The sequence below is a fragment of the Natator depressus genome, chromosome 3 (assembly GCF_965152275.1).
Source record: "Natator depressus isolate rNatDep1 chromosome 3, rNatDep2.hap1, whole genome shotgun sequence".
Lineage (NCBI taxonomy): Eukaryota > Metazoa > Chordata > Testudines > Cheloniidae > Natator > Natator depressus.
The window spans coordinates 18,446,402-18,467,369 of NC_134236.1; the positions used below are offsets into that span (position 1 = coordinate 18,446,402).

A 20,968-nucleotide genomic window follows, 5' to 3' on the forward strand; every position below is an offset into this window, starting at 1 on the left:
ACGTTTGTGCATAGACACACATCAAAATAAGAGGCAGGCTATTTACTTTAGCTGAATCATTTTCAGAATTAAGTACATTGAAATAAACCACTGTGTCTGGCCTATGCTTACAGTTTTACCAGCAGAGCTATGTTGGTATAGGGTGTGGTGTTTCTCCCCCCCATCCCCCCTCAACATAGGTCTCATGGTAAAAGCCCAAGTGCAAGCCGTACAGTACTTGCATGATGGGGGATTCTATCCTGGGAAACAGTGACTCTGAAAAAGATTTAGGTATTGTGGAGGATAATCAAGTGAACATGAACTCCTAGTGCAATACTGAGACAAAAAAGAGCTAATGCTGTTCTGGGATGCATAAACGGAATCTTGAGGAGGAGTAGAGGATTTATTTTACCTTTTATATTTGGTGCTGGAGTCCTGTGTCCACAATTCAAGTAGGCTGTTGATAAATTGGAGAGGGTTGAGAGAAGAGCCATGAGAATGATTAAAGGATTAGAAAGCTGAATTATAGTGACAGATTCAAGAAGCTCAATATATTTATCTTAACAAAAGAAGGTTAAGGGGTGACTTGATTATAGTCTGCAAATACATACATGAGGAACAAATATTTGATGATGGGCTCTTCAATCTAACGGAGAAAGGTATAGCACTATCCAATGGCTAGCAGTTGAAGCTAGACAAATTCAGATTGGAAATAAGGTGGAATTTTGAGCAGTGAGAGTAATTAACTGTTGGAGCAACTTATCAAGGGTCATGGTGGATTTTCCTTCATTAATAACTTTTAAATCAGGATTGGATATTTTTCTAAAAGATCTGCTCTAGGAACTGTTTTGGGGAAGTTCTCTGTCCTGTGTTATGCAGGAGGTTATACGAGACGATCACAATGGTATTTTCTGGCCTTGGAATCTAAGAATCTATGAAAAGTTAACTAACCTTCTAATAGAGTGTTAAGGGGGAGATACAGACAGCTCACTGCCTTGTAGACTCAACAGGCCAGCAGTGTAGCCGTTTACATCATGAAGTCTATTTTCACAATCAAAATGGCTAGAAAATTTGTTTTGTTTTTTTAATGTTTGTTTTTTTAAAGATAGAATTAATCCAACAACATGGAGGATCCATATCTGAGAATGTTAATTTTCATTTTATTTAACCTTTTCTGTAGCCTGAAAAAGACCTCTGGCTAACAGCATGCAAATTTCAATCAGATCCTCAGCAGCTATGTTGATTTATATGATTTATTTGTATTAAGTAGTTAAATGATGGTCTCTCTCTAAAGCAGAGGTGGGCAAACTATGGCCCGGGGGCTGCATCTGGCCCTCCAGACGTTTTAATCCAGCCCTCAAGCTCCAGTTGGGGAGTGGGGTCCAGGGCTTGCCCCACTCTGTGCAGCTCCCAGAGACAGTGACATGTCCTGCCTCCAGCTCCTACGCATAGGGCAGCCATGGGATTCTGCATGCTGCCTCTGCCCCATGTGTCGCCCCGAAGCTCACATTGGCTGGGAACTGCAACCAATGGGAGCTGAAGGGGTGGTGCCTGTGGACAGGGCAGCACACAGAGCTACTTGGCTGCACCTCCATGTAGGAGCCGGAGTCGGGGGCATGCAGCTGGGAGCCGCTTGAGGTAGGTGCTGTCCGGAGCCTGCAACCCTGACCCCCTCCTGCAACCCTAACCCCCTGCCACAACCCTGATTCCCCCTTCCAGCCTCCAAACCCCTTGGAGGTGTTCCAGCCCGGAACACCGTCCTGCATCCCCAACGCCTCATCCCCAGCCCTACCCCAGAGCCCTCACCCCCAGCCGGAGCCCCTTCGTGAACTCCTCATTTCTGGCTCTACCCCAGAGCCCGCTCCCCGCCAGAACCCTCATCCCCACCCCCAATTTCATGAGCATTCATGGCCCGCCATACAATTTCAATACCCAGGTGTGGCCCGTGGGCCAAAAAGTTTGCCCACCCCTGCTCTAAGGTGTGGAGACTAACATGTGGAGATGCTCAGTTACCCAGGTGATTAAATGCTGTCTGAAAACCAGATGGTTAACTTTTACATGACAAAATAAGACTATCTGATGTCCTGTGAGGAGAGCTTATTTATTTGTTTTAAAAACTATATCTCGATTTACATAGGTTTATTGTTACGAAAATATATTAAGAATAATATCCTTACTTTTGAGAAGGTGGGCATAGAAGTAAACCACCAATGTTTAGTTAATTGGTTAATAAAATAAATACACATCTTCTTAAAACATTTTGATTATCAGGACTTCATTTTAGTGTCTCTCTTCTGCTTCTGGAAGTTTGTTTTGGTCATTAGTACAAGTAAATAAACATCTTTTTGCTAAAGAAACCACAACTTCAGTTAGTTTTCAGTGTAATCAGATTTAAGACCTTTCAGAGGACAACAGCTATGACCACTGCTGCTTCACTGTAGTATACTCATAAACTTCCTTGAAGTACTGAATCTGTGGATGATCTTCCATCTTAAACTGCAGTTTAATTAGAAATAACCTTTTATTTACTGCCAGGCACAAGACTAGTTAAAACAGCAAGATCCTTGAGTAATTATTTGTACATTAAATATACTGTTGTAAACTTGTTAAATAGGTTAAGTGGTTGAGATTTTTTTCTATAAGTCACCTTCTTGGATTTTTGCGCTCTGGTAATTCTGTAGTAAAAAGACAAGATGAAGATGTTCTTGGGTTACATAGAAGGTGATGTTTCAGCCCTGACTGTGTTCCCACCCTAGTAAATGGTTACTGGTCTGCTGTATTGGACCCAACTTTTTGGATCCAGTGTGCTTTCAAGCCGGCTGAGTGCAGTCACAATCTCTAACTCTGGGATTCTAGCGTACGCTCCGTGAGTGCGGAATCTGTCTGGCACCCTTCTTTGGGATGTGGAACTCTGCAGTCCAGATACCATAGGCCCTGGGACCAGTACAGGACATCCCAAGCCTCTCCAGTCACCTATGCGTTCTTCCCCAGACTCCACCTTCATGGGCACTTTGGTTTATAGTTTCTCATTAGGGACCACATGAGAGTTAAAGAAAATAACACAGACTTTGCAAAGGAACTTCTTAAACACACACATTTTGGGTAGCACTGGAGAGTGACAGATCTAGGCAAAGCAAGAAACACCTGAACCCAGTTCCCTCCCTCAAAATTCCTCAATAGTCCTGAGAGTCCTGGAATAAATCAAAATTTCTCCTGCCTTCCCCTCCTCCCCACTGTCCCCGCTCCTCTTGGTGTGTGAGTGGGGTGGGATGGGGGTAAGAGGCAGGAGGGGTTCTGTCTTCTCTTTCTGATGAAAAACGGCTCCCTCTGCTTAGTGAGAGTCTCTCTTTTAAGAGCAGGTTTTGTCCATCTCTCTTCTCTTTCTTCACTGGGGAAGTTCCATGTACCAACACTCAGGTGCTCTGCTGGGCAGAGTCTCTAAGTCAATGGCTGTACTGGTAGCAACCCCATTGTTCTACCAGTGTAGAACAATACAGGGTTAATACCACTGTTTATTTCCGATATGTATCTATTCCAGTGACAGAATGGAAATTCTGATTCATACTGAAGGTTACAATTATAAGTGCTTGACATAAAACAAAAAGGAATTCATAAAATGACATATTCCCAAACTGTCACGAGTGTTTTTACATAGTTATACAATTTGTAACTAAAGTATAAGGCCCTAATCCTGCAAATCTTATGCATGTGTTGAACTTTACTAGGACTGCTACAAGTTAAATGTGTGCGTAAGTGTTTGTAGGGTTGGACCCTATGAAGAATATACTAGTTTTGAATTCAGACTATGGAATAAAAAGATATCCTGCATTGACTTGGAGACCAGCAATAATTGTTGAAATCATTTATAACTGACTAATCAGACACAGAGGACCCTAACCCTGATTAACATTGGTAGCATTATCACATCTGTAAGGGCATATCGGTTACCATTCACAAAAACTGCAGTAAGTTAAATGCAAGGGAAATTTAAATATTTTTGACCTATGGGGAGGAGAGTAAAATGGTAAAAGCATTATTATTTAACATTGCTTGCATTTTTGTCATAAAGCTTGCAGTTCCTGGTGTGCTTGAGCACAGTCTGTTGGAAGTAACATAAAAATTAGGGCTGTCGATTAATCACAGTTAACTCTCTCAATTCAAAAATATTTATTGTGATTAAAAATATTAATCGCATTAATCGTGATTAATCGCAGTTTTAATTGCACTGTTAAACAATAGAATATCAATTGAAATTTATTAAATATTATGGATGGTTTTTCTACATTTTCAAATATACTGATTTCAATTACAATACAGAATACGAAGTGTACAGTACTCACTTTTTAATTTTTATTACAAATATTTGCATTGTAAAAATGATAAATAATAATTTTTAATTCACCTCATACTAATACTGAAGTGCAGTCTCTTTATTGTGAAAGCGCAACTTACAAATGTAGATTTTTTTTGTTACTTAACTGCACTCAAAAACAAAACAATGTACAACTTCAGAGCCTACAAGTCCACTTATTCTTTCTTCTTGTTCAGCCAATCTCTAAGACAAACGTGTTTTGTTTACATTTACAGGAGATAGTACTGCCCTCTTCTTATTTAGTGTGTCACCAGAAAGTGAGAACAGGTAATTTGCATGGCACTTTTGTAGCCGACATTGCAAGGTATTTACGTGCCAGATATGCTAAACATTCGTATGCCCCTTCATGCTTTGGCCACCATTCCAGAGGACATGCTTCCACGCTGATTAAAAAATAATGCATTAATTAAATTTGTGACTGAACTCCTTGGGGGAGAATTGTACGTCCCCTGCTCTGTTTTGCCTGCGTTCTGCTGTATATTTCATAGCAGTATCGCATGATGACCCAGCCCATGTTGTTTGTTTTAAGGTCACTTTCACTGCAGATTTCACAAAATGCAAAGAAGATACCAATGTGAGATTTCTAAAGATAGCTGCAGCACTCAACACAAGGTTTAAGAATCTGAAGTACCTTCCAAAATCTGGGAGGGACGAGGTGTGGATCATGCTTTCAGAAGTCTTAAAAGAGCAACATGCCGATGTGGAAACTGTAGAACCCGAACCACCAAAGAAGAACAACAACCTTCTGCTGGTGGCATCTGACTCAGATAATGAAAATGCACATGCGTCAGTCCGCACTGCTTTGGATTGTTATCGAGCAGAACCCTTCATCAGTATGGACACGTCCCCTGAAATGATGGTTGACGCATGAAAGGACATATGACTCTTACGGCACGTAAATATCTTGCGATGCCTGCTTCAACAGTGCGGTGAGAACACCTCTTCTCACTTTCAGGTGACATAAACAAGAAGTGGGCAGCTATTATCTCCTGCAAATGTAAACAAACTTGTTTGTCTGAGGCTATGTCTACACTACGAAATTAGGTCAAATTTATAGAAGTCGGTTTTGTAGAAAGCATTTTTATGCAGTCGATTGTGTGTGTCCCCACACAAATGGTCTTAGTGCAGTTATCCGGTATTTAGTTGGCGGAGTGCATCCACAGTACTGAGGCAGCCGTCGACTTCCGGAGTGTTGCACTATGGGTAGCTATCCCACAGTTCCTGCAGTCTCCGCTGCCCATTTGAATTCTGGGTAGAAATCCCAATGCCTGATGGGGCAAAAACATTGTCGTAGGTGGTTCTGGGTACATATTGTCAGGCTCCCCTTCCCTCCCTCCATGAAAGCAATGGCAGACAATCATTTCGCGCCTTTTTTCCTAGGTTAACCGAGCAGACGCCATACCACAGCAAGCATGGAGCCCGCTTCGCTCACCGTATGTCTCCTAGGTGTTGGCAGAGGCGGTACTGCATTGCTACACAGCAGCCGCTCATTGGCTTTTGGCAGCAGACAGTGCAGTATGACTGGTAGCCATCGTCAACGTACTCCAGGGTGCTCTTTTAACCGACCTCCGTGAGGTCAGGGGCGCCTGGGCAAACATGGGAGTGAGTCAGCCAGGTCATTACCCTTTTAAGTTTTGGCGATTCATGGCGATTCAGTCCTGCTGGCAGTCCTACTGCACTGTCTTTTAATGAGCAGCCAGGAGATGACGATGACCAGCAGTCATACCGCACCATCTTCTGCCAAGCACCCAGGAGATGACGATGACCAGAAGTTGTACTGCACAGTCTGCTGCCAGCAAGATGTATAAAGATAGATGAAGTGGATCAAAACAAGAAATAGACCAGATTTGTATTCATTTTCTCCTCCCTCCCTCCATGAAATCAATGGCCTGCTAAACCCAGGGTTTTGAGTTTTATCCTTGAGGGGGCCATTCTGTTTCTCCTTGATGCAAAGCCACCCCCTTTGTTGATTTTAATTCCCTGTAAGCCATGTTGTCAGTCACCCCTCCCTCTGTCAGAGCAATGGCAGAAAATCATTTCGCACCTTTTTTCAGTGCAGATGCCATAGCACTGGGAACATGGAGCCCGCTCAGATCACCGTGGCAATTATGAGCACTATAAACACCGCGCGCGTTATCCAGCTGGATATGCAGGACTATAACCTGCAAGAAAAGCGAAACCAGGCGAGGAGGTGGTGACTGCAGCATGGTGATGAGTGATGAGGACATGGACATAGACTTCTCACAAAGTACGGGCCCCTGCAATGTGTACATCATGGTGTCAATTGGGCCAGTTCATGGTGTGGAACACCAATTCTGGGCCCGGGAAACAACCACAGAGTGGTGGGACCGCATAGTGTTGCAGGTCTGGGACAACTCCCAGTGGCTGCAAAACTTTCGCAAGCGTAAGGGCACTTTCATGGAACTTTAACTTGCTTTCCGCTGCCCTGAAATGCAAGAATACCAAGATGAGAGCAACCGTCACATTTGAGAAGCGAATGGCGATAGCCCTGTGGAAGCTTGCAATGCCAGACATCTACCGGTCAGTCGGGAATCAGTTTGGAGTGGGCAAATCTACTGTGGGGGCTGCTGTGGTGCAAGTAGCCAACGCTATCACTGAGCTGCTGCTATCAAGGGTAGTGACTCTGGGAAATGTGCAGGTCATAATGGATGGCTTTGCTGCAATGGGATTCCCTAACTGTGGTGGGGCGGTAGACGGAACCCATATCCCTGTCTTGGCACCGGAGCACCAAGGCAGGGAGTACGTAAACCGCAAGGGGTACTTTCCACTGGTGCTGCAAGCACTTACGGATCACAAGGGAAGTTTCACCAACATCAACGTGGGATGGCCAGGAAAGGTACATGACGCTCGCATCTTAAGGAACTCTGGTCTGTTTCAAAAGCTGCAGCAAGGGACTTACTTTCCAGACCAGAAAATTACTGTTGGTGTGAGCTATCTACAACCTCCTCCTCCTCATCATCTTCCTTGCCCCCAAAACCCGCTTCCGTGTTCCCTGCCACTCCTTGGACAGAGTCAAAGCACAGGATTGGGGTAGTGGTGGCTGCACCCCCTAGAATGGCATGCAGCTCATCATAGAAGCGGCATGTCTGGGGCTCTGAACCAGAGCGGCCGTTTGCCTCTCTGGTTTTTTGGTAGGCTTGCCTGAGCTTCTTAATTTTCACGCGGCACTACTGCAGGTCCCTATTATAGCCTCTGTCCTTCATGCCATTGGAGATTTTTTTTTCAAATATTTTGGCATTTCGTCTTTTCGAACAGAGTTCTGCCAGGACAGATTCATCTCCCCATACAGTGATCAGATCCTGTACCTTCCGTTCGGTCCATGCTGGAGCTCTTTTGCGATTCTGGGACTGCATTGTCTCCTGTGATGATGAGCTGTGCATGGTGACCTGTGCAGGTGAGCTCGCCTCGCTGGCCAAACAGGAAATGAGATTCAAAAGTTCCCGGGCCTTTTCCTGTATAACTGGCCAGTGCATCTGAATTTAGAGCGCTGTCCAGAGCGATCACAACTGAGCGATCACACTCTGGGATAGCTCCCGGAGGCCAATACTGTCGAATTGCGTCCACAGTACCCCAAATTCGAGCCGGCATGGCCGATTTCAGCGCTAATCCCCTTGTCGGGGGTGAAGTAAGGAAATCGATTTTAAGAGCCCTGGAAGTCGAAAAAAAGGGCTTCATCGTGTGGACGGGTGCAGGGTTAAATCGAGATAACGCTGCTAAATTCGATGTAGTGTAGACCAGGCCTGTGTGACTGGCTGAATAAGTAGGGCTGAATGGATTTGCAGGCTCTAACATTTTACACTTTTTTTTTTTGAGTGCATTTTTTTACATTTGTTAATTCAACTTTCATGATAAAGAGATTACAGTACAGTACTTGGTGTACTGTAAAATACTATTTTTTTGCTAGGTGAATTGCAAAATACTATTTTTTTTGTTTTTTTACAAGTGCAAATACTTTTAATAAAAATAAGATGAGCACTATACACTTTGTATTCTGTGTTGTAATTGAAATCGATTATATTTGAAAATGTGGAAAACATCCAAAAATATAATGTTCTATTATTGTTTAACAGTGCGATTATTTGTGCAATTAATTGCGATTAATTTTTTTAATCACTTGACAGCCCTAATGAAAATCTCTGCCAGACGTACATGTTAAACAAAACTAGGGAGATGTTCAACTCTAGTTGCAGAGCTTCAATTCTGATGTCTAAAGTGGGAGAATTGAATAAACAGTATACTACTGTCTTATTTTTGTTGTGTTCTGCTGGACATTGTAAAGCATACTGAAGTTGGTCGATATATATATATATATATAAGATCAAAAGATGATTACAGTAGTAGTTATCCTTCTAAAAAAAAGACAATAATTTTGAGCTTTTATTTATGTACCTTCATTCATACAACAGATTAGAACACTGTGCAAATGCAACCATTTTGCTTCTTTGTTTCAGCCAAGGAATATTGCAGGACTTCTTTGGCCTTTGAAGGTTCAAATGAAAATGAACTTGGTTTTAAAGAAGGCGAGATTATCCAGATAATAAGTAAGGTAAGGGTTTACTAATCACTCCGTTTTCATGAATGTAGTTGAAGTATAGAATAAAAGGGCAGGTCTACACTTAAAATGCTGCATCGTCACAGCTGCAGTGTTTCAGGGAAGACGCTACTATGCCAACGAGAGAGCTTTTCTCATTGGTGCAGTTAATCCACCTCCACGAGAGGCGGTAGCTCTCCCGCCAACATAGCACTGTCTACGCCTGGGGTTAGGTTGGTATAACTACATTGCTCAGGGATTTACACTTTTTTACACCCCTGAGCAACATAGTTATACCAATGTAAATTTATAGTGTAGACCTGGCCTTATCAGCAGTAGATCTCATTCTTTCCAGATCGGTTTTGTTCAGCATAAATATAAATTTATTTATATAAATTATTTTATTTTGGTAATAGATCCGAATTTGTCCTAGAAGTTAACCATATGCTGTGCCATAATCTCATAACAGTATGAAAATAAGTCCTTTCTTTATTGGTTTTGACCGCTTTTCATTTGGCAGTCACTTCCCCCATAGATTTCCAGGTGTGGTGGACTGGGTTGTAGGAGTGAGTTGAGTTCTCTTTTTAAATAAACAGTTGAATTTTGCACTGAAATTTTGACATACAATATTTAATGTTGTAAATATATTTTAAGCAAGGATTATTGTCAGTATGAAAATCCAAATGTTTTGTAACATTTGGGATCTCAGAATCATAGTACTTAACAAAACTGCTTTATGGTGGACAATCTGTCTTGCTATTTGAAGGAATAAACTTTATCTGAATACTCACTTATTTGTGCTAATAAGAGAGTCAGTGTTGAAAGGCAGCAGTTGCATCCCTAACCCATTTTATAAATGTTCTGCTGTAAAGACAAGGAAAAAAAGGGCTGAAAATCATTGGTTACTGCTTAATTTTCGTCACCTATAGTTCATAATCTTTATATATTAATCATATTTTACTAAGTGGGATATTAGAGGATTGATTTAGGTGGGGAATTGGAAGGATATTAACTACAATCCAGTTTTCATGTTCATAGTAGTCTACAGTGAGGAGCATAAATATACATAAGCTAAGCTTCTTTAAAAGGATTTTGAGTTTTTTCCAAGAGACTCCAATATGTCTTTAATGATAGCTACAATGATTTTCTTGTTTCATTATTTGCTTGCATTACAGTAGGACCTGGAAGTTAGGTAGTGTGACAGAGTTCCTGCTCTACCTTGGTGGGTCTTGCGCTTATTGGCGGATTTGCTCGCCTTGGAGCTTCACGGCAGCCCTCAGCTTGGCCGTTTTTCTGAATTCACAGTCCAGGTCAGCTCCTCCTGTGTCTGACCAGGAGTTGGGAGGATTTGGGGGGAACCCGGGCCCGCCCTCTACTCTGGGTTCCAGCCCAGGGCCCTGTGGAATGCAGCTGTCTAGAGTGCCTCCTGGAATAGCTGTGCGACAGCTGCAACTCCCTGGGCTACTTCCCCATGGCCTCCTCCCAAACCTTCTTTATCCTCACCATAGGACATTCCTCCTGGTGTCTAATAATGCTTGTACACCTCAGTCCTCCAACAGTCCACGTTCTCACTCTCCGCTCCTAGTGCCTCTTGCTCCCAGCTCCAGACTGCTCCTTTTTAAAACCCAGGTGCCCTGATTAGCCTGCCTTAATTGATTTTTGCAGCTTCTTGATTGGCTACAGGTGTTCTAATCAACCTGTCTTAATTGTCTCCAGAAGGTTCCTGATTGTTCTGGAACCTTCTCTGTTACCTTACCCAGGGAAAAGGGACCTACTTAACCTGTGGCTAATATATCTGCCTTCTATTACTCTCCTATAGCCATCTGGCCCGACCCTGTCACAGTAGGTTTTCATAAGCACCAAATGATTAAGACAATTCATGCCCCAAAGAGCTTACTATCCAAGTAGGCAAGACTACAGAAGGAGACCGAAGGACATGTAGACAGAGTGATTTATCCAAGGTCATACAGCAGTCCAGCAATGGAGTCAGGAATAGAACCTAGTCCTGTGTCCTTAATCCCAGTCCAACCTCTATCCACTGGACCACACTGCTTGCAAAGTCTAGATTTCTTAAAAATACTTATCACAGTAACTAACTCAATCCCAGTTTTTGATCTTATCTAAATTTCTGCACTTAATGTCATAGCGGTTAACATAGGTAGGGGCTGGAGTAATTAACTTTTCTATTTTTCAGTCTTCCTGTGTTCACTTTTCAAACAAGGGGAAGCAAAATTATAGATTAGCGAATGAAACGGGGACAAACATAGTTTCTGAGCCTGTGGCCATCTTCTAAAGTAGTTTTTGCATGTTTTCAAAATAGAAAAACTGAGTTTATGCAAGTTTGTTTGTGCGGATAAATACTTCATTGGTTTTCTCCATAAGTGGAATGCTACTGAAAACCTGTAGGATGATGCATATTACTTACAAAGCACAATACACAGCAGTGGCACTATATTTTGTTTTGTAAAGACGGCGTTCTTTCATATCAGGTTAGATCTCGGTTTGCATAAGGATACAGTCAAGTCCTCACAAGATTTTAAAATTTGTACTCATTTTAGCCTCCCATTGTTGCTTGGAACTGATGTCTCCACCTCCCCCCCCCCAAGTTTCCCTATATCCAGTATTAAATATAAACTGTCTCCCTTCGACTCTGACCATGGAATGAGATATATAAGGGCACTTGTATACACTCAGATCCAATTGGAAGACTGGGGCCTTTCTGTACTAAAGCTCATAATTGCTGGGTTCCTGGCATTAACAAAATTAGTAAACTCCAGAGGATAATGTCAAGTTTGCAAAGGGACTTAATGGGAGAAATGATAAACCAATTTGAGTCTATAAACTGGCAGGGTGTCAGTTTGGTTTTAGTTTCTTGCATTGGTGCTTCCTTCATTTAGCTCAGTGTGTTTATGAATTTTTTGTTCTGAGATTCACCAGCTGTTCTGAATTGGATATGCATGCTAGGACCTAATCTTCTGTCGATAGAATGAACCAGTTGTTTCTGTCAAAAGTAGCATATTTCAATCATAGTTTATTCAACCTGTATAAAGTGGTGATAGCTATTAATGTTGGAAGAAAAACCTTAAATTGAATTACTAAAATAATTTTAAGCAACTTGATTCTGTGCGTTAAGGGGTTGCAATACCCTGTAAAAAGGGTTGAACATATTAAACCCTCAATCCTCCAGAAATATGTGCTGTTACACTGAACTCTGAAACAGAAATACCTTTCTCTGGCTCTTTCTACTGTATTTTTAACTTGTCCCCTCCCATGCAGATCATATTACTTTTCTCTCTTGCCTTTCTCAGTCCAGTAGTTCTCATAAAATTAAATCATGCAAACAAGATATAGATATATATAAAGAGAGATAGATAGATATTTGGAAGAGATCTATGAATGTAAGAGAAATAATTTGTCTTCCAAGGCAGTGGCTAAGGTTGTGCAATGCATTAGGAGGTTTCTTTTATATCTACATTTCTTTATTCCACTTCCATTCACAGATCCCTTTCAAATAGATATTCTTAACAGTTTTAATCCTTGTTTTAAAACAAATAATAAAAAACCAAGTTGGATAGTAAGGATATCTGATTCTATCAAACCCTGAGCTACTCGCAGCTCCTTCCCAAATATAATTGAACTTTTTAATAAGGCTTCCTCTTGAAAAACACTGCATTTTTTTCAGTTGAGGTGAGATTTTACAACACTGGTAAAAGGAGATGGGTTTTTGTACTATATAATGAATACTTGTGCATGCTTTTTTTCTGGAGCTCTACTTGCTCCATAAAATGAGTAAATATTAAATAATGTTGTTCAAATAAATAGTACCATTTGTTGTTTTAGGATCCTGGAGAACAAGGATGGTGGAAAGGAGAGCTTAACGGTAAAGAAGGAATCTTCCCAGACAACTTTGCTGTTCAAATACAAGAGTCTGATAAGGACTTTCCAGTAAGTTTTAGTGTTTTTTCTTTTCTTACAATCTAAAGAAAAGCCACAGATCCTTTGCCAGAAATGCAGATATATATAAAAAAATACTTAGAATCATCGAATATCAGGGTTGGAAGGGACCTCAGGAGGTCATCTAGTACAACCCCCTGCTCAAAGCAGGACCAGTCCCCAACTAAATCTTAATGCATTATACCACATAACAATGTTGTTATGCCAATTTTTTGATTCATTTTAAATTTGTTAGTACTATCAAAGCAGAAATTGAATTTTATATATTTAAAAAAATAGAGCTGGTTTTTAAAAAATGGAATTTTTGTCCTGTGGGAAATTCTGACAAATTGACATTTGTCCTGAGTTAGGCCAAAAAAACTGAGACTTGGAAATTTTCATGGAACAGAAATTCCAAATTTTTTAAATTCAAAACAACCTTATTGAAACTTTTTTTAGATAATTTTGAAATGTAAGTCAAAATGGGAAAGTCAAAAATAAATGAGAATATCTAATTGAAATACTTCATTTCAATTTGTTTCAAAATGTTTCAAGATGAAATTTCATCTTTTCTTGCCTCTGTCACTGTTGTGTTTATAATTAATTTTCCCCAACCCATTTAATTATTTTAAAGTTGTCAGGGTTAGCTAGGTGTCTGTGCAGTTATGGGTTAAGGTCTAGACCATTACATTATAAATGAAGGACTAGCTTTTCTAAGTTAGGTGCATGTGTTTGTACATTACCATGGTTATGTGAGTGTAGAGATATCAGATCTGCATATACACATTATGCATCTCTGAGCATAAATTAGACTTGTGCAAATATACACAGATCACTGACTTCAAAAATCCCAGTTGGAAGTTCACTTTCTGCTGCTTTAAAAGGTGATTATATTACACCTTTCTTCTGCTGTATACCCTAAGGGATGATAAACCTATCAGCAACAATAATTTTCCCTCAGCTGATACTCACCTTCTTGTCAACTGTTATAAATGGGCCACCTTGATTGCATTGGCCTAGTTAGCACTACAAAAGTAATTTTCCCTCCCTTGGTATTCACCCCTTGTCAACTATTGAGAATAGGCTACTTCCACCTTAATTGAATTGACTCGTTAGCACTGACCCCTCACTTAGTAAGGCAACTCCCATCTTTTCATGTGCTATAATATATATTCTTCTTACTGTATTTTCACTCCATGCATCTGATGAAGTGGGTTTTAGCCCACGAAAGCTTATGCCCAAATAAATTTGTTAGTCTCTAAGGTGCCACAAGGAGTCCTTGTTGTTTTAACTGTAGTCTGTAACCTATCATTTAAATCATGTTCTGTACCAAATGACTGGAGGATAGCTAATGTGGTGCCAATTTTTAAAAAGGACTCCAGAGGTGATCCTGGCAATTAGAGGCTGGTAAGCCTGACTTCAGTACCGGGCAAACTGGTTGAAACCATAGTAAAGAACAAAATTGTCACACACATAAATGAACATAATTTGTTGGGGAAGAGTCAACATGGTTTTTTGTAAAGGGAAATCATGCGTCGCCAATCTACTAAAATTCTTTGTGAGGGTCAACATGTATGTGGACAAGGGGGGTCCAGTGGATATAGTGTACTTAAATTTTGAGAGAGCCTTTGACAAGGTCCCTCACCAAAGACTCTTAAGCGAAGTAAGCTGTCATGGGATAAGAGGGAAGGTCCTCTCATGGATTGATAACTGGTTAAAAGATAGGGTAAGAATAAATGGTCAGTTTTCAGAATGGAGAGAGGTAAATAGCGGTGTCCCCCTGGGGTCTGTACTGGGACGAGTCCTAGTCAATATATTCATAAATGATCTGGAAAAAGGGGTAAACAGTGAGGTAGCAAAATTTGCAGATGATACAAAGCTACCCAAGATAGTTAAGTCCCAGGCAGATTGCAAAGAGCTGCAAAAGGATCTCTCTAAACTGGGTGACTGGGCAACAAAATGGCAGATGAAATTCAGTGTTGATAAATGCAAAGTAATTCACATTGGAAAACATAATCCCAACTATACATACAAAATGATGGGGTCTAAATTGGCTGTTAGTACTCAAGAAAGAGATCTTGGAGTCATTGTGGATAGTTCTCTGAAAACATCCACTCAATGTGCAGCGGCAGTCAAAAAGTGAACAAAATGTTGGGAATCTTTAAGAAAGGAGTAGATAATAAGACAGAAAATATCGTATTGCCTCTATATAAATCCATGGTATGCCCACATCTTGAATACTGTGTCCAGATCTGGTCACTCCTTTTAAAAAAATATTTTGGAATTGGAAAGGGTTCAGAAAAGGGCAACAAAAATGAGTAAGGGTATGGAACGACTGCCATATGAGGAGAGATTAATAAGACTGGGACTTTTCAGCTTGGATAAGAGATGACTAAGGGTGGATATGATAAACGTCTACGAAATCATGACAGTTGTGGAGCAAGTAAATAAGGAAGTGTTATTTACTCTTTCTCATAACACTAGAACTAGAGGGTCATCAAATGAAATTAGGCAGCAGGTTTAAAGCAAGCAAAAGGAAGTATTTTTTCACACAACGCACTGTCAACCTGTGGAACTCCTTGCCAGAGGATGTTGCGAAGGCCAAGTCTATAAGAGGGTGCAGAAAAGAACCTAGAGAGTTTAGAAATATTGATTCACTTTGGAATGAAATTCACCTGGAAAAACTCAAACTAAAAGATCTGTCAGAAAATAACCTGAAGTACAGATATCTGGGAGGCGGAAATATGTTGGAAAAAAAGTATAACCGAAAAACCACCCCTTTTATTGCTAACTGGACAGCAAATTAGAGAAGAACTTCCAATGCAATATGGCATCAAAAAAGCCATCGTGACTTTTGTGGGGATGAATACACAGAGGCCTTCGACTGGAGGGAATTAAATATAACAATAATTGAGGGGCTGGAGAAACTTATTTATAAGAAGATCTAAATGGATTTAATATGTACATTGTAACCAAACTTCTGCCAAGGATTGAGGCACAATATATTTCACAAGTATTTAAGGTCATGAACACCATGGAAGGCCATCAGTTGTTTGGTATGCCTTACTGCTAAATGATGAACTAGCAATCGGCTGAGCCCCCAAGGGTTAACACATTGTTGTTAATGTAGCCTCACACTCTACACGGCAGCACAAATGGAGGGAGGGGAGACAGCATGCAGAGAGAGACGGAAACACATACCGTGTATGTGAGAGAGACACGCATTGCTCCTGTAAGTACTCTGACCCCACTCCGAGTACATTGCCTTTTTAAGTAGATCAGCAAGTTGAGACGGCAGCTGCTGCCAGCAAGCTCCCTCTGTCCTGAGCCCTATCGTGTCGGCCCCTGCTCTGTGGAAATGAGATGCAGGAGAGGGGGGAGGGGGACACCCTGACATTAGCACCCCTCTTCTTTCTCTCCCCCGTCCCCCTACCCGCACAACAAGCAGGAGGCTCCCAGGAGCAGCTCCAAGGCAGAGGGCAGGAGCAGCACACGGCAGTGGGGGGAGGGACAGCTGAACTGCCCAGCAATTGACAGCCTGCTGGGCAGCTGCTGCACAGGGAACTTAGGGGAGCTGATGGGGGGCTGCCGGTCCACCCTGGTTCCCAGCCCCCACCAGCTAGTCCCAACCGGCTGCTCTTCCTGCAAGCAGTGGACAAAGCAGGCAGCTGCCAAACACGGTTATAAGGGAGCATTGCGCAACTTTAAACGAGCATGTTCTCTGATCAGCAATGTAACAACGTTAATCGGGACGACTTTAAGTGAGGAGTTACTGTACATCAGTATAGCCAGGAAAATATTATGTGTCTTATAGTGACTTCAAAAAATGTTAAGGAAGTTGGCTGTGTTAATTCATAGGAATGTGCATTATTCCAGAAAGCCACCACTCAGGTTTCTAAAGAAAAGGCAAACAAAAATTAGCAATAAAAATAACAGGGAATGACTACACTGTGGTGATTGTGGTTAGCAACATTTTAAAATAGCATTTCTAATAACATTATCCTCAATGCTAAGTTTAACTATAACTCTGGACTTTTGCTACATTTCATTGCTTGGATGATGAATCTGTTGTTGGTCAGGCAGTTACTATCTGATGAACACTAAAATGCATGGAATCAAATCCACCCTCCTCCTTTTCTAATAGGCTCTCCACTTGGCAAGTGGTATAAATAGTGTAAGTCTTCACTATTGCACAAAATCTTTAACATAAAAAACTTTCAATATTAACTCATTGCAGCGAAACTACTCAATATTTAAGATTATATTTTTAAATTATTGATATCAATGTGGAAAATGGAAATATTTATATTGATCCAAGTATACTGTGTTGTGTGCATATGGAGGTTGCCAGGTAGAGCTGTGATGTACAGGAAGAAAGGAATGCTACATTCAGGGTTGGAGAAGTGAATCATTCTGGGTCTTTAAGCAGGTTATTGTAGAGAGAGTCCCCAAATCCTTCAAGCTACTGAATGCAAACCCCATCGTCTTCAATGTGACTTAGTACAGGAATTCACCGGCATGGAGCAGCTTTCAGGTAAAGGCAGTGGATGGCAACTGTAATCTTCTGTTCATTGTGGGCTGACCTAAAAAACCCCAAACTGATTCACTTGAATTGCAAGTCGGTGTTGACGTTTGAATCTGATATGTCTGGTGCCGCCCAGCCTCAGAGGTAAATAATGTTGATTTTCTGTTTATTCCAAATAGAACTCTGATAGGATTGAGCATTTCTTTCTGGGTTGAAAATGGAGTCTGGTTTCATTCATTAATTTTACTGCACTGTTTTCTGTGACCAAAAAAAGAGATTAATATGAATTTTCATGCATGGTTAATTTTTTTAAAAAAGCCTTCATGCACATCATTTGTTCGATAAACACCTATTTCTGCTAATAGGAGCTGCCGTACTCAGAAGTTTTACTTGGCATATAAAGTCTCACTCTAGGAATTTCCTAAAAGCTTTTATAATATTTTAATGACACTCTCTCACAATTAAAGTCCAGGGGAAATCTTCATGCAAAGTGGAGGGAAATCTGTCTATAGCCAGAGCCCTGGGGCCAACAGCCAGGGCAGTCAACATGGTGTCTACACTGACACTGTGCCAACCTAATTACATCGACCTAAGTACTACGCCTCTTGCAGAGGTGGAGTTATTAGATCAGGGAAGTGTGCAACTTACATTGGTGGGAGCAACATTGTAGTGTAGACACTTACATCCAACTCTGTAGTATAGACCGAGCCTTAGTGGGCAGAGGGCTTTTGCTGAGTAGTGTGTGAGCAGGCAGCGGCAGGAGAGAATAGAGGGGGAAGAAGCAAACATGCAGAACAGAGAAGCAGAGACAAAAAGCAAGCTAGCCAGTCGGTAGCCTCTGAGCCTAGTGTGGCCATGGGGAAAGCTAGTGAGAACGTTTGAGATATGTTTCTAACAAGGCTTGGCGCTGTAAGCTAAGAAACTGAAACCATTACTTTGGTTCCTCCTGCCTTTGGAGAAGCAGGACTTCGTAAACAGATATTTCTTTGTTACGGTTTTGTTGATCACCAATTTCTATCCCAACTGGAACATCCACAGCACCCCAAATTTTGACTAGCTGCTCAGGTCCAAAAGGGCCAACATTATATTTTAAAAGAGTGCTAGAACACGAACAAACCTAAGACTTCAGTATTTCATAGTCTAAAATTTGTTGGAAAATATCCAGGTTAAAAATCACCCATTTTAAAAACAAGAATCTTCAGCTGTGATATGTGATACTGCAGTATATTTAAACAGGAAACCTTTTAAACATTCTTTTTCAGTATTTAATCTGCACCTTTTTCTCTGCTTGTGCATAAGCAGATGTGTCATTTTAGGTTTGGTTTTTCGAGTTCCCAGGCTGCGATGTTTAGGGTGCAAACACTTCAGGGAATATTTATTCGCTTTCCCCACCTAAAAAAAACCCCTTTCATTGGAACTCAAAAAATAATTAAAATATTTCTTTGATCTTATTTTTTTAAAAAACATCATTTTTGTAAATCTTTGGCCAGATTTCATCTGATTCTTTTAATATTGCCTGATACAATGTAGGTTTATTAGTATTGCCCTACAGTTATAGTTGTTAAAATGAGTGAGTAAATTGCTTTGGCACTATAAAATGCATAATTTAATTTGTTTTGAATTTTTGGCTGTCTGTGCAAGAAGGTTTCAGAGTAATAGCTGTGTTAGTCTGTATTCGCAAAAAGGAAAGGAGTACTTGTGGCACCTTAGAGACTAACCAATTTATTTGAGCATAAGCTTTCGTGAGCTACAGCTCACTTCATCGGATGAAGTGAGCTGTAGTTCACGAAAGCTTATGCTCAAATAAATTGGTTAGTCTCTAAGGTGCCACAAGTACTCCTTTTCTTTGTGCAAGAAGGATTTTCTGTAATTTCTTGAGCAATGGAATGGGACTCAGGAGACCTGCTCGGTGACCTTGGATAAGGTAGTTCATTGCTCTGTGCCTCAGTTTCCCCATCTGTAAAATGGGGATGATACTGAACTTGTTTGTAAAGTACTTTGAGGTCTACTGATGAAAAGTGCTATGAGTCTGCTTGTAAGCTGATAAGTGGATGCCTATCTTTTTTCTATAAAATATATTGACTCTTTATCCTCTTTGCAGAAGCCAAAGAAGCCACCACCTCCTGTTAAAAGTCCAGGTATGTAAAAGATTCATGCCGATAAATGTACTGACAAACTTTGAGCATAAAAACCAACAAAAGTCACTGCTCTAGAAGCTTCATAAATGCAATGAGAGTTTAGAAACAACTCATTTTATTCAGTCATGAAGGCAAGGTTTTCTAATTTTAGTGTACTGCGTACAGACGTGTTATGCTCCACATTCACTGTGATGTGGTATGGCAAGTGTTTAAGATGACTTTCTAAACTCAAAAGTAGCTTTGCATTTCTGAGCAGTACTGTACAGCAACCCCAAATTCATGCCGGTGACACTATGTATCCTACTATGTATTTTGTTTGACACATCTAACAGAACCTAGTTCTGAATCTTAGTTTAGAAATATTTTAATACTTCCTCACATCTTTGAGTTTAAATGAATGGTTATACAGTACATTATGATCCTTGGCTAAGAAGGAACAGTATAAATACAAATAATCGTAGGTTATATTTTTAGTAAATGACTAGGATAATTACAGTTGCTTGAGAAATGTGTCCTGTTTTGTTTTTATACTCAGCTCCTAAGCCTGAACTTCCAATAGGAGAGAAGAAGTTTCTTTCTTCTAGACCTGAAGAAAAAGGTGAGACCAGTTTTCTTCACATTGAAATTAAATTGAGATCATATAAAAGAACTACACAATATTTAGTTATTTTGTTTTAAGTAAATAAAATACCCATATGGAAAAGTTATTACTTATTGTTGTATGCTATCATAATTTTTTCTAAAACTATTCAAGTATGTTAAGGTTTTTAGTTTAGTGTATGTCTACATTTAAATCTACATGTTGTACATTATGATAACACTTAATTGCTTTTGCAGAGTCATTTTCTTAATCTGGAAATTGCAGTCAATTTGACAGTTTATGATGACCTAGTTGCGGTTTTAATAATTTGCTTAAATGCAATTTTGTAATAAATGTGGTGATGTAATTCTGGATAACAATGGATATTTATTAAATAAATATTTTGTAAATGTCAGTTCCTGCTCTTACAGAGAATGTTTCACCAAACATGTGAATGGCTTCAACTGAAAGTTTTTGTTTGGAAAAAACGCCAAAAGTGTATCTACAACGTTGTACTAATGTTATTAATCTGTAGAGGAGATACTGTGATTCTAGACTTTTTAGAAGTGAAAATCTCCTATCCTGTAAACACCTAAACCATTCAGTCTTCGTCCAGATTTTATCTTTCAGTATTTCCATTTTCACTAACTGTAGAGAAGTTTGCTAATTTACTCACACTACATTTCAAGATTTGAAAGCCTCAGAACTATCTCTTTTAAAAAAAAAAAAAAAAAAAAGTGGTTAATGGTCTGAATCAAATGTAATGTTTCTAAAATGCTCCCTTTTGTATTTGGAAAAATTGAACAAGGAACTAACGGTCTGTACAGAATTTGCTTTTATTATGATAAAGAGAAACTTCTGACACATGGCCATTTCTTTCTCTGAGTTT

The 20,968-nt window shown here is 40.2% G+C and overlaps 1 protein-coding gene across 2 annotated transcripts in view; it reads left to right on the forward strand.

Moving 5' to 3' along the window:
• CD2AP (CD2 associated protein) overlaps window positions 1-20,968 on the forward strand; it is a 153,423-nt gene that overhangs the window by 100,412 nt on the left and 32,043 nt on the right. For both annotated transcript variants that reach the window (XR_012638733.1, XM_074947494.1), the window contains exons 8-11: window positions 8,824-8,918; window positions 12,744-12,848; window positions 19,463-19,499; window positions 20,035-20,097. Coding sequence is in view for 1 of the 2 variants with exons in the window: in XM_074947494.1 (XP_074803595.1) it covers window positions 8,824-8,918; window positions 12,744-12,848; window positions 19,463-19,499; window positions 20,035-20,097 (300 nt within the window). In the remaining variant the exon portion in view is untranslated. The remainder of the gene's footprint in view (window positions 1-8,823; window positions 8,919-12,743; window positions 12,849-19,462; window positions 19,500-20,034; window positions 20,098-20,968) is intronic.